Below are 16,895 nucleotides of genomic sequence, written 5' to 3'. Positions count from 1 at the left end.
CATACTTATGCAGTTTTTATTTGCCATAACAGTACTCCTTGTTAAACTAATAAAATTTATTTCATCAATTTTGACATAAGTTTGATCTCCACTTGCACCGACCCACGTTGCACGTCTACCCCATCGTGGACCAATATTTGGAACTACATTCGGAAAACTGTGCCACGGCTGTGTCCTATCTGTACGACGGCTAGTTTGAGAAGTAGTATTTGAAGAGTCATTTTGTTCATTCCACCAATTCATGCCCAACTGTCCTTTCTGAATATAAGAGATGCACGCATAAGAATGTCATAATTACATTCCTATGGTAAATAAACTATGATAGTAATACAAACTTGATAAGCTCCAAATGTGAATACTTCTCCTTTCGAAGTAAGTACGACAGTATGATTACTTCCAGCCGCAACTTGTGTCGCTATTCTTGGTAATTTAACGTGAACAAGTCCAGCATGCGGTATCAAGTCTCCTACACCCAGCTGACCATATATATTGCTCCCAAATGTATAAACTTCTCCGTTTTGTAAGAGCACCACTGTACACAGTACATAGCACACTATTACTGATGTCCATCGTATTACGAATAAAAAAATATCATTCAAATTTATATACATTACCTGTATGATGTAACCCACATGACACTTGGACCACAGCACTTTCGCTAGGTATGGGAACCCTAGCAGGTGGTATACTAGCAATTCTTGTCGCGTCACCTCGTTCGATATCGCTTCCTCCGATACCTTCTTCGGTCATCAAGTTAGTACCCAACCCCAGTGCAGTTTTCCCGGTACTTTTTTGTATCACGCTTGGGCCAGCTATTTTACACGAAGATTAATGTTAAATTAAGTGTTATATAACTTAACTTAATTTTAAAACTGTATGTACAAAGCATATTTATTTTATGAAGACATCTACCCAATCTTTGATTATTCGGACCTTTCATCTTCATCCCGTACTTTGCCGCACTTGGACCTGCTTTGGTTTTTTGTTTTTGCTTAATTTCTCCTAGTCGTCTTTGTAAGTATTCTCGTAAATTAGAACTTGATCTACCTAAAATGCAACATAAATATTTGTGAAAATGATCATGAATAGTCCTAGCATAATAATTTATAATTAAATTTTTACCATTGGTACAACCTTTTCTTGCGCATGTTCGACAACATCCACATTCGGCACAACCACTGTCACCTTTACCACAACCACATTCCCTGAAAGTGCATATTTTTAGTCGCTTCTACTACACAATAATTACTTTAAATACGTACTGCCCAGGGTTTCGATTCGGCCGTATACTGCTCAAACATGATATGCTGCAACCTGTACATTCTCGGCACACCGTACAGACCATACAAACACGATGCCTCCATTGATGTAATCCCGGCGGACACATTCCCCTTGTTTCTTCCCAATCCTCGGTCGGTTCTATGCCGTCTACATGTAATTAAAAATATTTTGATTTTTTATGATAATAGAGAATTAAAATTCTACCACACATGATTACCTTCTTCTGTCACTAAAAGTTCATCATCCGCTGTACCCATCTCCATAGCTACAACTGAGACATCCTTATTTACGGTATGCACTGTTGTGAAATCTCTACCGCACTGTCCCTTATTGTTAATTCCAAATGTGTACAAATGACCCTTGTTAGTTAATACTGCGGCATGAGCTTTCCCCAATGAAACGTGAACCACACAGACATCTCTGAGATCGGTAACTACTCCTGAAACCGGATCACTGTGTAAGGTATCTTTGCCAAACATTAACAAAGAGCCCTCTTTAGTAACTAATGCTGTCGATCCATTATTACAGGCGGCATCAATGATAAACTGTCCTTCTACTTTTGCTATCTTTTTTGGTTTAACTGGCTTAGGTTGTCGGCGAATTTTATCTGAAATTGTTAATTTGATAAAAAATGTTTAATTATGTTGTATTACAAATGTTTAGCACAGATGTACTAACTACTATCGCCATCTTCTCCGCGTCTAGCAGTTCCAGCAAACAAAACAGAACCATCTTCCATGATCATAACAGCGTGCTGACCATCATGACCAGCTGCAAAATTTACAAGCCTTGGTCCTTTTCCAAGTGTTAATTCTACCCATCTATTAGGCCTTGTATTACTTTTCATACCAAGACAAGTACCCTTTCCAGTGTATAATACCTTGAATACATACCATTTATACAATATGCTCTTATTTTAATATAAACGATTACACGTTGGGAAACGGGTAATCACTTACCTTTCCGGACACAGTTTTTAATAGACCAAATTCTTTTCCTGCAGTGACTATAGCAATTTCGTCATCACAGCCTGGATTTAATGTATGGATAGCTTGTTCTTCATCAAAAGTAGAATATCCAAAAACATCTACACATTTTCTGGCTAATTTTAATGGTAATTCGGATGCAACTGCAACTGGATTGCTTAACGTATTTATAGTTCTGACTACAAAACCATCCTGTTTAAATTGAAGATAAAAATTTGTATCAGTCGTTGAAACATTACAAGTTTCAAGAAATTAAAAGTAATAATAACTAACATCTTTTCCCGCTGTTATCATTCCTAAACATTCGCCATCAGAAAACATGACCGACGATGACCAGTCACGGCCTTCTAGAACTGCAATTCCTGTGACTACAAGAGTTTCCGCATCAATGATTAGCAACTCGCTCTGTTTCCTGGGTGTGCATTTAAAATATAATGTATTCTGGAAAAGATTTAATGTTAGGACGACGATATCCCTATATTTCTACGTGAGAAATCAATGTTTAATCCCACTAACATTTGCATAGCCGAGCCAACCCGTTTCTGTCGGATAAAAATCTGCCTTGTGAATATACAGATGACCCCAAATGGTTCCACCATGACCACTACCAATTTTTAATAATCCTCTACTTGTGTGTAGGTACAGGTACTTTCCATCACTCACGAAACTTCGTCCATTTAGTGTTATATTATTTATCTCATTTGGTAACTTAAGCGTAGAAGTATAAATTTTAGAACTTTTAGGAACTCCATATGTAATCCAGTCTGGCCGTATAAGTTTTCCGAGTAACACAGCTTGCACACTTCTTTGTAAGGATGTTAATACACATGGCATCTACAACATATAAATTGTAACTTGGAATATCAGAACTATTACAAGGTTTAATATTAATTAGATATAACGTTTACTTGAATATTTTGAACTGCTAGTGCTCTAGGACACATGAGTAAAGCAGCTATAGCTACCAACAGGCGACCAGTATCACCTCTCACAACCACAAGACTGAGTAAACATGCACAAGCAATTGCAGTCAAATGACTACCATCATTAGCAGCTGCTGATTCTGGACCATGTGAAGTTGCAAAGTCCAACAGCAGATCAAAAAGTGGGTCTGGAAGAAAATAAAAAGGTTGTAAACATAAGACACACATTTTTACATGTACTAGTAAACAACTAGAGATGGTTTTATATTAACCAATAACATCATCGGGTTCAGACTTCAGGCCTTCAGGGAGTTGTCCTTGTAATATATCCAATAAAGCTGACAATGCTTTTATACACAAAAGAGGTTCAATTATTCTACTTTCTCTCATCAATGTGAAAACGCTTCGCAAACCAATGCCTACAATCTAAAAACATTTTAATTTTAATATAATTCTTTACATATGTATTCCATATATTTTTGCATGTTACCTTTGGTAAACTCTGTATAGTTGATATCCTATCTTCATCCTCACTGTCTGTATCCATAGTTTCACTATGTTCCGGTGGTGGTGGAGAATTACAATTTGATACTCTATAAACTTCATTTGTTGTTCTAGCATATTTTTCCAAAATAGCACTTCTAACACTAGCAAATACAGCAAATGCAGAAGCATTGCAAGGTAATTCTATTTCTGGTGGATTATTGTAATTTAAATCTCCACTTAAATCAATCTGGAAACCAACGGAATGTATATAATGAACTGTAATCATTACAAAATTTGCGAAAACAAAAACTGCCAATACCTTCTTCTTATCCCGTTTACGTATAGATTTACTTTTTTTACATTTTCTCCATTCTTCCTTATTTCTGAAAATTAAAATGTACACTCTAACATACAAGTTTCAACGATATGTTAAAAAAAAGAGTACAAAAAAATTTTTTAAAACAATATAGTATATTTGGACTTGAAAAAATAATGATTATAATAATAAAAATATTTTTTATTTACAAATGAATATTACATCCTCATTTTCATTAATAACTAACTTAAATAAAATAAATTCGATTGCTAATTTCATAGATTATCATTTAATTCATAAAAATAATGAAAATGTCAATCGCAGATTGTTTTTAAAACAATGCGATCTCATTTTACATGAGAACTGTCAAAGTGACAACTCTAATAAACAAACTTTTTTTTAGGTTAATTCGAAACATTTAAAGAAATATCAGATATTTGTATAAAAATATGACATAGATCAACATATTTGATGAAAATAAGAATAACTTATCGGGATTTTTATCTTAATTGATAAGTTTGATAAATGACAGATGAAGTCACCGCCAAAAGCGTCAAGTAAACAAAGCTTGAGGGAGGTTATACACATTCCGCACCTCTGTGCCTCGGCGATGCTTTTAAAGAGATCATAAAAACGTTTCACGTAATTCTCCGGCTCGGGCAGCAACTTTTCGTCGTCCCTACACCCCATGTTGTGCACAAAATTTTCCAACGTACGAATCACCAATTCATTTTCGTAATACTATTGATCGTTGACATTCTCTCGCCTTCCCCACGTGATCGCATCGCAGGTCTATAAAAAGGGCCATTCAACGATTTTCATCGAAGTATTTATTGGTTCGAGGTACAATTTTAAATTCACAGGTGACAGACAGTCTAATACAATGTTATTTTTATAATATTTGAAAACGGCTAAAGATCCGTCTTTGATGATGAAATTCGTCTTGAAAGTACCAGACGGACCGCGACTGCCTTGCGATTTCGACTTTTCGATATGCATTATCGCTTTAACGCTGATTATCCTTCGATATGGCGGCTCCTCTTCAAATGAATACATTTTAATGTCATAATTCTGTTAATATCATGTCATACTGTTGTATTTCTGTAAATTATTATACCTTTGAATTTACTACATCATTATCCTCCTAAATTTTATAAGTGGATACGTTTCATATGAAAGATTTAACTTCACAATAAAATATAACACAATACCTAAATAGAAAATAAAAACAAAAATACTACAAAACAATATTGGTGAAAAGTATTTCTGTCTCTTACTTCAAATGAATTTTAATTTTCCGAGAAAGTTTTCAAAAATTTTAGTTTAAAACAATCACTAAAAGTTATTTATTATTATATAAACATATTCGTATGATGGAAATTTTTTACAAATTGAAAAACTGAAGCGGAAGATCATAATTAAATGAAAGGTAAAAAGATTCAGTGTATCTATAAGTATAGAAAGTCGTATCTTATATTTGATTTAGAATTGGTCACCTCATGTGAAGATAGTGTAGTGTGCGTATCCTGTTATGCTGAGATTACTGTTTTGAAGATTATTGAGAACATAACCTAAAAAGTACCATTTGATGAGTATAATTACGTTTGGATTTTCGTTTTATCGCAAAAAAATGAAATGAATATAATTTTGTGAATAGTCTCATCAAACATGTGATTGAACAAATAATTGATAAAGTATCAAACAGCACCTTTTCAACTCTATAAAAACATAACCAAATGACAGCTTTCAAGCAAGTATGCCATATCCATGATTAGCCAAATAAATTGTGAAAACATTTGCCATTAATCTTTATTCAGTTACAGACGGGCTACCTCAATAAATATACTATCATAATTGATTTCTGTTTATCTTCATACTTTTATTTAAATTGCATTTATCTATGTATTTAAAAGGAGTAAAAAGAAAATCATACCAGAATATGAATAATAATTACAATTAATTGTAATGAAGGAGCATGATTTTCCCAGTATATTTTTAGTAGGTATCACAGTAAAGTTTAACACATATACGATATTTTAACGTTAAGACCAAATGTATGCATATGATTTGACATCTTTGAAATATTATTTTCAGTTAAACTGGACACAACAATTACACATGTCACTCAATTGTGTAAATATCACTTAGATAACATATATAGAATATCTTGAAAAGTATCTCTTATAAAATTGTGGGAATGGGTAATTGTTTGTGTAAAGATACACCAGAAGATCTTGATGTATATAGTGGGCAAAATCATGCAGAGATTGAAAATACTGTATTACCAGAATCAAGTGTAGGCACAGCTGCATCTGGTGATGTAACTTCTACCCCTTTCAAATTTCCAACTTCAGCCAACATTGATAAATTAGTTCTTGAATCTCTTGGAGTTATTGGTTCTCTTGTTGATAAGTAAGTATTATAAAATTGTACACAATTTATAAATATATTAATTGGTTATTCTTATATATATTCAGTGAGCAAGAGCCACCACCAGCAATGTTAAAATTACATGCAATTGCTGATAAAGAAGATGGGTGGATACAAGTTGTCAGTTCTATGGTTAATGTTATTCCTATGCATAACCCATTAGGTCCTTCAGTTATTACTCTTTTATTGGATGATTGTCCACTACCTTCAAAGGTATACCTATACTTTAATTCTGGTTGATTAGATTATAATGTCATTTTAATTATGTTAGGAATCAGTTCTACGATTGTCCCATATGTTTCAATTATCCCAAAAACTTGGAAGTGTACAAACTAGTGCAACTCAACAGCGTAACATTTGTGTGGTATTGGGTTGTATAGCAGAGAAACTAGCTGGTCCAAGTAGTATTGCTGTACTATCTGAGGCAACTTTGGATTATCTTATTTCAAACCTTGTAAGTTTCATCAACCTTATGACTCTAAATATAACATGTAAAATCTGCCTGCTGGAACCTTATTTTCACTAGTACTTTATACATTATTTTAGAGGGAAGATATTGATCCTTATGTCGTACTATATTCACTAATAGCTTTGGAAAAATTTGCACAGACAAGTAAGTTTTTTATCATAATGATTTGTGCAGTTGTGATCTCAATGCTAATCAAATTTAAATCGAATGTAATGTTTATATTATTCTTTTAGGTGAAAATAAAGTAACTATTAAAAAACGTCTGATGGCAGAAAAGCCAAATCCACTATTAGAACTGGAAAAATGGGCAACAGAAACTCACTATGTGCGTAGACAAGTAGGTTTCTGTGCACAATGGTGTTTAGATAACTTATGTAAGTGTTAACACATGTGACTAAACAAATTTGTTGCCTAAATCATTAATTTGTATCTATTTTTATAATTTCAGTTTTAATGGAAGGTAGGAAATATTCTCACGATTCAGTTGATATGACTGGTATTAATGTTATGTTAAACACAAAAGATGTAAGTGAGTACCTGAAAATATCACCTAATGGTTTAGAGGTGAGTTTGTTAAGAGTAATGTATATTTTGTTAAAAGATGCTCGTATATTCGTGTCATAATTTCAGGCCCGGTGCGACGCATATTCATTTGAAAGTGTACGGTGTACGTTTCAAGTAGATTCAGGAATTTGGTATTATGAAGCACTTGTCATAACTACAGGTGTAATGCAAATTGGTTGGGCAACAAAGAACAGCACGTTCTTAAATCATGCAAGCATTTTTTTTCCATTTAATACACGTAATATCAACTTATAGTTTTGTTTATTTTTATTTATCATTTTAGGAAGGATATGGTATAGGAGATGATGAATATTCTTTAGCTTATGATGGTTGTCGTAGATTAATCTGGTACAATGCAAAAAGCGAAAAATATCACGAAAGACCATGTTGGAAGGCTGGAGATATTTTGGGTTGTTTATTAGATTTAAACAAATTAGAAATAATATTCTCCATAAATGGTGTACCACTTAAACCTTGTGTACAAGTTTTTAAAACTGTGAGGTACATTTCTATTCGTATATTTTAAAGGAATATTTAGTTTAAAATATTAAAAATTATCAATACGTGATGTATACGTTTTAGGGCAGGATTTTTTGCAGCGGCGAGTTTCATGTCATTCCAACAATGCCTTTTCAACTTTGGAAATGTACCTTTCAAATATCCCCCTACTGATCGCGAATATAAGAAGTTTAATGATTTTGCTTCGTTGAAGCCTGAAGATAAGGTTGTGCTTCCTAGACACATATATTTAGATCAACTGAGAAAGCTTAGTGTTAGAGAGGATTCGTGTACATTGTGTTTTGACCAAAGAGCTTCAGTGAGATTGTTACCGTGCAATCATAGGTAATACACGTAAAAGTTTTATCTAATCTGTATTTAGTTATCTGCATTTTTGTTAACTAACCAATATTGAATATAAAAATTTTTTCAGAGGATTTTGCCCGACGTGTTCGTATCAGTTGGTAGAGTGTCCGATGTGCAGGGCTACAATTGAAGAAGTAGCTCTTGATAACACATGACACCACACAAGTACACCATCATTTTTTAATACTCTTCCACTACCCTACTTATATTACACAACTCTCAGGAACTGTCGCGAGATAATCACAATTGTACAATATCATGCGTATCACATGTGGGATATAATTATATTATTCTGTGCATTTGTTTTCTTAGAATACAGTATTTTCAGTCGAGAGAACTATGAATCAATTACAGAAAACAAAGTCACATTTATATGTGTCATGCTTCTAATATGTACCATTCTAAATATTGCTTTGAAATATGTAGATGTGATATACGAATTATCATATTCGAAATTCACTTTACAGAAAAATATCATTTTACGTTCATCGGCTGTGCGAATTATTTTTTCTAGGTTTCGCCTAGAAACAATTTGCATTTAATTAGATATTTAAAATAAAATAGCAAAATTAAAATATTTTTTTTATATAGTAGACATTAAAACGAAGAATAATGTTTACAGTTTACACTTAAATTGCTATCACTGTATGTTGTACATTTCCAATTTAATATTTGTGACTGGTTCACGAATATATAAAACTATTTTGTCCACGAATTTGAAATTCTTCTCTCTTAACTTATGAAAGTCTGCAGTTACCTGTGCTTGTCAGTATTGGCAAGGAAGTAACTGAATTTGTGCTATAATATAAGGTTGATTTTAAGGGGATTGTAAAATAACGATATCATGTAGTGTATACAAAAGAAAAAGGTGCATATATAAGCTCATATTATATGTTACATGTATAATTTTGCTAAACTTTTCTATGAACTACCGATTTTCATTCGCAACCTTTCCTATTACTTAAGGTACCAATCTATGTATTAAATATATAACTTACATCGTATTCTCTATTTTTTGAATCCATCTATTAAACAAAATTATTGTGCTATAACATTTTAGAAATTATTCACATACAACCCTTTTATATGCAATCTTTTTACAATCCTTATAGTAATATTGATTCATATTGTGTCTGTTTAATTTTATTTAACATGAACTTACATTGTTTTTTATTAGTAATTTCTATATCTTTATAATTATATTCTTGTGTATTTTTCATATATACTATTTATTTGAAATACCATAAAGTAAAATTTTGTTATTGTCTGTAGAAGAAAATTAATTTGAAAGTATTTGAAATGAACATTGTTCATCGTGCTTCAACAAAATGTGCCTAATTCTGTTTCTTATGTTGCGTAAGATTTAGAGTTTGAAAATGCTGTCTGAATTGGATACTCTATAAAATATTGGGTCAATTTGAAAATAAATGGTTGATATATCGATATATCCGTGTACATTAAAGAACGATCTCTCGATTATGGAAAGTTAAATGAGAGGCCACGAGAGTGCGCTACAGTTTGTTACAACATGGCGGGTGAGTGAGTGCCTGTGGATCGAACGAAGCTGCTCGAAAACACGAGGGATATTCAGCTAACCCGTGGTGTTTGTGGGTTTCAGATATATTCTACAACCTGAAAGAAGGACTGGACGATTCAGACGAAGGTGAGTACTGACAAAGAAATACATTATTGACGGTTGTAAACGTGCGCGGAAGGGGTTGGTCGTTCGGCACAGTGGCCCCACCATCGAAGCATGCTAGTGTCTGGCGTGCGTGGCGGTGGCGTGGTCGTAAACTCGTGTCCGTTTTAAATACGTTACACCTTGCTAGACCTGTCAGGTTAGACCGAGTCAGCAACTTTATTATCATCCACGACCACATAGTTTCGATACCATTTGAACGGATGTCACGTTGCAATTCGACTGCAAGCCGTATGTCACGCCGTGATTCTCACATGCGCGACTCACAAGGCATGAGAATGCTTCGATGGCGTTTTATCGGTTAGGGGGCGCCACGAAACGTGCCGCGCTGTGTTTACCTCGACTGCACGCTGAAAAAAGAAGAAAACAGAAAAAGGGCACGCGGTCGCTTTCCGTACTCCTCTATTGTTTCTACGGGTTTTCATTGCTTTCGTCTGTTGGATCGAAATGCCCATATGTTTTCCGATGTTTCTCTACCATTTATATTCCGACCTCCATACTCAATTTACGAGTGACGACATACTACAACAATCAACCAAGTCTATTGTCTTACGAATATGAATAATATTTTAAATCGACACTAGATAAGTGCCCGCCGAATTGCTGACTGCCATTAGTATGAAGATATGGGACAAGGTACAATTTCGAACATTTCTATCCATTTCAGACGATTTCAAACTTTTAACTTAAATATTCGGAAATGTGGATAGTTTATAAATGTAGAAATTGGAAGATCGAGAAATTTAAGTAGAAAATTTAGAAGTTGGAAAATTTGATAATTTCGAAATGCAGAAACATCGATTTTTCAAATGCGAAAGTTCCAAGTATTAAGAATAGTACATCTTCGTATCCGTGAATCATTTAAAAAGCATCCGAATCGAATGAAAGAAACATTGTTTCGTAGTAGCGAAATAAACAAAGAGTTAATGCGCGGTTATTCGCCTATCGGGGTTACTGATCTTTCTTCGACTACCATCTATTTACTACTGCCATCTATCGTATACAAAACTGAACCAGATTATTAGCTCTCGATAGAGCATATCTCGTAAGATTCCGAAGTTTCTAACCGTTGGTTCGAAATACGGAAGTTCTTCGTAGATATCGAATCGACCGCGTATCTCGTTCTCGATCGATACGCGATTTATCGACGACAACTCATGATTGGATCATTCTACGTTTATTCATAAAGAACATAACGCGTGAACTGTTATCGGAGTATGGCTGGACCCTGGTGAAGCCGATAAAGTCGACGCTCTACGTATATGGGGCATCCACCTTCGTTTCTTTCTTTCTTTCTTTCTCGTTCTCACACATATCAACACCCTCACCAACTGTTGCTGCTAACTAACTCGTAGTTGGCCCTAATCGACTTTATCTAACATTCCAGAGGTCGTTTATCAGCTTGGCTTACTTATATTTCCAAGCACGAACAGATAGAAAAATATTTGAGCCTGTGCCCTTTCGATCCACGAGCCAACGACCCGATTCGGTTCGGAGCTCCTCGGGCACCACGAATTTCTGTCGACGATTGAATTCCAACGATCGATTCGTAGAATCTTCTTATCGACCTCACCAATTCAATAAGTTCCATTTATTCGCTGACTTATGTGATTTACGGAACCGTTTGATTTTTCGTTATTCGAAATCATTGGTAACACGTGTTCCACTAAATGTTACATTTCAATAAATCCATCAATTCTTTCGGTAAAATCCACGCGTTATATCGCCACGCTTTGGATTTACTACTTGCAAGGCATTTTCCTCGCGTTGTATTAGTCATGCGTTGAATCACCATGCGTTATATTGCCATATCATAGATTATCGTGCATTACATTTCTACGTTGTATTGCCACTCGTATTGACACTATTAGTAGACATTTGTTATATCGCTCGGTGGCTGTATTTATACGCGTGGAATTGTCTCGCGTTATATCGCCGTTCGATTGTACTTCCACGCATGGTATTGACACTACTACCAGTGCAAATTTGTTATATCACTCGGTGGTTATATTTTTACGCGTGGTATTGCCTCGCGTTATATCGCCGTTCGATTGTATTTCCACGCGTGGTATTGTCTCGCGTTATATCGCCGTTCGATTGTACTTCCACGCGTGGTATTGACACTACTACCAGTGCAAATTTGTTATACCACTCGGTGGTTATATTTTTACGCGTGGTATTGCCTCGCGTTATATCGCCGTTCAATTGTATTTCCACGCGTGGTATTTTCTCGCGTTATATCGCCATTCGATTGTATTTCCACGCGTGGTATTATTTCGCGTTATATCGCCGTTCGATTATATTTCCACGCGTGGTATTGTCTCGCGTTATATCGCCGTTCGATTGTACTTCCACGCGTGGTATTGACACTACTACCAGTGCAAATTTGTTATATCACTCGGTGGTTATATTTTTACGCGTGGTATTGCCTCGCGTTATATCGCCGTTCGATTGTATTTCCACGCGTGGTATTGTCTCGCGTTATATCGCCGTTCGATTGTACTTCCACGCGTGGTATTGACACTACTACCAGTGCAAATTTGTTATACCACTCGGTGGTTATATTTTTACGCGTGGTATTGCCTCGCGTTATATCGCCGTTCAATTGTATTTCCACGCGTGGTATTGTCTCGCGTTATATCGCCGTTCGATTGTATTTCCACGCGTGGTATTATTTCGCGTTATATCGCCGTTCGATTATATTTCCACGCGTGGTATTGTCTCGCGTTATATCGCCGTTCGATTGTACTTCCACGCGTGGTATTGACACTACTACCAGTGCAAATTTGTTATACCACTCGGTGGTTATATTTTTACGCGTGGTATTGCCTCGCGTTATATCGCCGTTCAATTGTATTTCCACGCGTGGTATTGTCTCGCGTTATATCGCCGTTCGATTATATTTCCACGCGTGGTATTGTCTCGCGTTATATCGCCGTTCGACTGTACTTCCACGCGTGGTATTGTCTTGCGTAATATCGCCGTTCGATAGTATTTCCATGCATGGTATTTTCTCGCGTTATATCGCCGTTCGATTGTATTTCCACGCTTGGTATTGTCTCTTCTTGCATGAAATTGTCCGATTATATTCCTACGGGAGGTATCGTCACGCGTTATTTCATCGAGTATTACCGCGCGTTATATCGCAGTTTTATGCAGTTATTAAATTGAAGCGTTGCGAAGCTCGATCGTGCAAGTTCCTTTTACGTGAGTAATCCTTTTGCGATTCATGGCTCACGTATCCTATTTGATGACGTGCAAAAGGCAGCACGTGACACACCGCTTCCTGATTCACACTTCCGATCTGTTGATTATCCACTCGACTTAACGCGCCTTGAATTCCATCTTTTTCATATGACCTTCGTGTCACGATCGTTCCAACTCATGTTTCCGCGAAAACAGATTTCCCCGAACGGAGAGGCGGATTAGGAATTTGATTCATTTCGAAATGTGATTCGATAACAATGATTCTTTCTCTCGCTCTCTCTTTTTCTCGGTTAGAGAGAAGACATCATCCGTGTTTCAAGTTGGTCGTTGGAACGCGGTTGGTCGAAACGTTCGCTGAATTTTTCGATGTCTAACATATGGCAATGGCTACGGGAGTCACGGTGAAGCGATAGTAATCAGTCGCGATTATGCAAATGATTCGGTGACTGGCTGTGACAGCCAGCGGGTCGGACGTTTCTCGGGTATCAATGAATCCTTCTTTTCACTCTGTAACAATGCCGTCATGTTTACCGGTCGTCTGGTTAATTCTTGGTTACAGTTACTATATGAACTAGCACTGTGACGAAATTTCGGTATTCGTTATGTTTGAATTTGAAATTCAAGTTTGAACGAGATGGAATGTTTAAATTATCCGAATTCTTTACATTTGGGACATGGAGACCTACAAACGGGCTGGGAATGTAGGAGTCTTATATAGAAATAATAGTGTACATATAGAGACCTAGAAATATACGAATCTGGAAATATAAGTCTAAGGATACATATATCCGAGTGTATAAGAATAGAAGTCTTTAGTATAGTTTAGAGATATAGGAATCAGAGACTATAGAGATCTAGGAACATAAGAATTCAACAACTTATGAACTCTTCAGAGTCCGAAATCTCAAAATTCCAGGAAATTCGAAAATTTTCGATCAGCATGCAGTACATGTCAGCGGAATATCGATCATGCGAGAGCTGCACGAAACGAATCTTGGAATTTCTGTGTCGATGCCGTAGCTATCGGATGCGCTATAGTTTCACGTTGCCCTCGATGTGTGCCTTTCTCTGGAACGGAATAAAACGCAACGAGATGGATTCGTAAATTCCAAGGTTCGGGGTGCGGATCATCGAGGTGTACGCGACAGGATCGATCGAACTCCAACAGGTACGACGAATCCTCGCGAAACATTTGCCACGAAGAAAGAGAAACAAGAGTCTCTTTAACTGGTCGCGTACGCTGCTCTCCCCGTTGCTGTGTGTTTGCGTTTATCGGCAAAGTGATCTCTTTCTCTCGTTATTTCCTCGGGCCGACGTACGACGTCGACGAGGAGGATACGAGACAGATATAGAGAAAAAAAAGAGAGAGAAAGAAAGAAGGGAGAGGCATAGGAGACGAGTATAGGTGGATATACAGAGAAACTTTAATTTCTTGGCATTGTCAGGAGTTCCTTGCCCTTTCAGCCTTTTCAGTTCGGTGGTCTGTTTTTGATAGGAGGCCACGTCGTCTAGACACACCGGGGGTTGCCCAGCTTTTATAATCGCAACGAAATGCACCCCTCCGTGCTCGACGCAAAAATACCGGTTTTTTCCTCTCCCCCTCCCCTCTGTTTCTCTATCACTCCGTCTCTCTCTCGCGCCGTTGAATTTCTCTACCCCCTTTCGTTTCGTGTCACCCCTTCGTTCCATGGCGACGTGCCGCCGCGCGTTACATTAAAATGATTTATTCTCTTTATTAAATTCGCATTCGAGGCTACGAGAGCACATTCTCGGGTTCGCGTGAATCGAATCTCGAGACCGAACGATAACGTGTCTCATCCGGCAACGAGACCTGCTTGTGTCTGAAGTGTACCAGGACTGGCTCCGTCTTTTCTTCTCGTTCCTCTTCTTCTGGGACGAGAGGGTAGTCAAAGGTCACGGTGGTGCATAAATTTCACCCTTCTTTTTAACCCACGGACACCCGTGTGTCTCGTTAGTTCGATTCTTGTTTAACTATTTAACCATCCTCGACTGTGCTGGCACGTTCATCGTCAAAGGATCGAATATCAACGCGCTAAAGAGAAGAGGATACCTTCAAATGATAGCAAACATGTTTGCGACCATTTTTGCATAATGGAAACGGATTCTTGAATAACGTTCATCAATCCGTTGCAGAAAACTTCCACTTTCCTTTTATAGTAACCTATTATAAGCTTCGTGTTGAGGCACCACCGACTTGTGAAAGGGGTGTAAAAAATTCAAGAATTGTCGATCGTGATGAAATGGTTAAAGACGGTTACTTATAGGCAGTTACAAGTTACCTCCAACTTAAAGACACCCTTTGCGCGTTAATAACGTATCTTTCACTCTATTTTAAAACATTTTTGCATAGTTAACTATCGATCGATGATAAAAGTCAGCAGTTCAGACAAAGGAGCCTTTTAGCAGTTCAGACATTTAACCATTTCCAAGAACATTTTGAATAGAATAAAATAGCGTGTAAAATTGTTTATTCGTAAATTCACCCCACGAGGGATGAAACGACGAGGAGTAAACCGAGCCGAGCGGTGGCGCCTCCTATCGTCAGAACGGACGCTCGAATGGCGGCCCGATTATTACATGACATTCCTCGAATACCATCCAGTCCTCCCTCGTCTCCTCCGACGACCAAGGGCTCCTTCTTCTTCGTCTTCCGTTCCCGCCCACGATTTCTTTCTCTGTTCCCTACATCCGCATACACGCGGCGACGACGTTACTCTGCCCTCTCCGTGACGCTTCTCGAGAGGACGCAGCTCTGGAAAGCTCCAAAATAGGCCCGCGATACGAGTGATAAAAGCACACCCTCCTGCATCCTCCGCTCGCTACGCCCTTCTCGGCCTACGACCCCTCTTCGTGGCGTCTTTGCATCCTGTCGGCGCGTCCTCCGCACCGATCGAGAATCAGCCGCGCCCTGAAGCAGCCTGGCTACGAGTTACGTGAGAAAATGGACGCGAAGAACGGGCAAAATCGATCTCGTTTCGAAACGAAGCTCCCTCACTCTTTTCGTCGTTTACGACTCGATAATAGAATAACTTTTTCACACAAATTACAAGTACAGATTTACTGTCAGATATATCGTATTGATGTAATATATCATGATAATTCGTTCATGATAGGTTCGAATACGAATATGGTTTTCACTGGTCAAGCTCTCAATTTTGCTTACAAATATTTACAAGACGTGCGCGTTCAATCCTCAAAACCACATACGTTTCACGTTATATTCTCTATCGTGTACCTATATTATATGTAGAATAACCTGGAAGTGGCCAGCAGGATATAGAACAGATGTACATAGTAAACGAAATATCTGTGGTTATAGGTATTCAGGGATATAGATATCTAGGATTGTAGGTATTTAAGGATATAGATATCTAGGGATACAGGTATACGGAGATATAGCGACCTATAAAGGTAGAGAATCGTGAGAAACGCGGTTAAAAAATTTCGAGCGTTCGTTTAGCAACGGAGAGGGTGTTTTTCGTGGAACAAAACGCGTTAGCGCGTAGAGACGCTGTTGGAGCGAGGACGATGACGCCGGACGCGGCGGCGGTTGCGAGAGCTATACGATCGATTCGCGGCCGCCTTCTATTGTCGCTGTCTGTGTGTAAGGGTTTGCAGTAACCCCCTCCGGAGAAGGACGCTGGCTGAC

General features: G+C 37.3%; 3 protein-coding genes across 18 annotated transcripts in view; 2 read left to right on the top strand and 1 right to left on the bottom strand.

Annotated features, from left to right (window-relative positions):
* The window catches only part of hiw (MYC binding protein highwire), a 304,734-nt gene extending 300,012 nt beyond the window's left edge, over nucleotides 1-4,722 (bottom strand). For 8 of the 12 annotated variants that reach the window (XM_076529721.1, XM_076529722.1, XM_076529724.1 and 5 more), the window contains exons 1-15: nucleotides 4,588-4,722; nucleotides 3,996-4,059; nucleotides 3,681-3,923; nucleotides 3,463-3,616; nucleotides 3,176-3,378; nucleotides 2,784-3,101; nucleotides 2,541-2,708; nucleotides 2,241-2,459; nucleotides 1,960-2,161; nucleotides 1,499-1,888; nucleotides 1,263-1,428; nucleotides 913-1,205; nucleotides 615-812; nucleotides 336-532; nucleotides 6-258 (exon numbers count right to left, since the gene is read on the bottom strand). In XM_076529721.1, the coding sequence (XP_076385836.1) occupies nucleotides 6-258; nucleotides 336-532; nucleotides 615-812; nucleotides 913-1,205; nucleotides 1,263-1,428; nucleotides 1,499-1,888; nucleotides 1,960-2,161; nucleotides 2,241-2,459; nucleotides 2,541-2,708; nucleotides 2,784-3,101; nucleotides 3,176-3,378; nucleotides 3,463-3,616; nucleotides 3,681-3,923; nucleotides 3,996-4,059; nucleotides 4,588-4,682 (3,163 nt within the window). In that variant the 5' untranslated portion in view covers nucleotides 4,683-4,722. The remainder of the gene's footprint in view (nucleotides 1-5; nucleotides 259-335; nucleotides 533-614; nucleotides 813-912; nucleotides 1,206-1,262; nucleotides 1,429-1,498; nucleotides 1,889-1,959; nucleotides 2,162-2,240; nucleotides 2,460-2,540; nucleotides 2,709-2,783; nucleotides 3,102-3,175; nucleotides 3,379-3,462; nucleotides 3,617-3,680; nucleotides 3,924-3,995; nucleotides 4,060-4,587) is intronic. The other 4 variants (XM_076529725.1, XM_076529732.1, XM_076529727.1 and 1 more) reach the window with 3 other exon arrangements.
* Nucleotides 4,723-5,604: 882 nt separating this feature from the next.
* Nucleotides 5,605-9,323, top strand: LOC100881468 (RING finger and SPRY domain-containing protein 1). 4 transcript variants are annotated; one of them, XM_076529748.1, is made up of 12 exons: nucleotides 5,605-5,746; nucleotides 5,816-5,990; nucleotides 6,087-6,404; nucleotides 6,470-6,635; nucleotides 6,694-6,876; nucleotides 6,969-7,035; nucleotides 7,125-7,265; nucleotides 7,340-7,455; nucleotides 7,522-7,665; nucleotides 7,739-7,956; nucleotides 8,038-8,298; nucleotides 8,387-9,323. In XM_076529748.1, the coding sequence occupies exons 3-12, from the start codon at nucleotides 6,190-6,192 to the stop codon at nucleotides 8,472-8,474; spliced, it is 1,599 nt and encodes a 532-aa protein (XP_076385863.1). In that variant the 5' UTR covers nucleotides 5,605-5,746; nucleotides 5,816-5,990; nucleotides 6,087-6,189; the 3' UTR covers nucleotides 8,475-9,323. The 4 variants fall into 4 exon arrangements, with proteins under 4 accessions (XP_076385863.1, XP_003704699.1, XP_076385864.1 ...); XM_003704651.3 differs by having other exon boundaries at nucleotides 5,810-5,990; XM_012288440.2 differs by having other exon boundaries at nucleotides 5,651-5,742; nucleotides 5,810-5,990.
* Nucleotides 9,324-9,828: 505 nt separating this feature from the next.
* The window catches only part of LOC100882740 (serine/threonine-protein phosphatase 4 regulatory subunit 1), a 165,160-nt gene continuing 158,093 nt past the window's right edge, over nucleotides 9,829-16,895 (top strand). Inside the window, exon 1 of one of the 2 annotated variants that reach the window (XM_076529746.1) lies at nucleotides 9,829-9,982. The gene's annotated coding sequence lies outside the window, so the exon portion shown is untranslated. The remainder of the gene's footprint in view (nucleotides 9,983-16,895) is intronic. The other variant, XM_076529742.1, reaches the window with a different exon arrangement.

Source organism: Megachile rotundata, chromosome 3 (assembly GCF_050947335.1).
Source record: "Megachile rotundata isolate GNS110a chromosome 3, iyMegRotu1, whole genome shotgun sequence".
NCBI classification, from domain to species: domain Eukaryota; kingdom Metazoa; phylum Arthropoda; class Insecta; order Hymenoptera; family Megachilidae; genus Megachile; species Megachile rotundata.
Note: the sequence above shows the minus strand (reverse complement) of the source record. Positions and strands in the feature narration are given on the sequence as shown.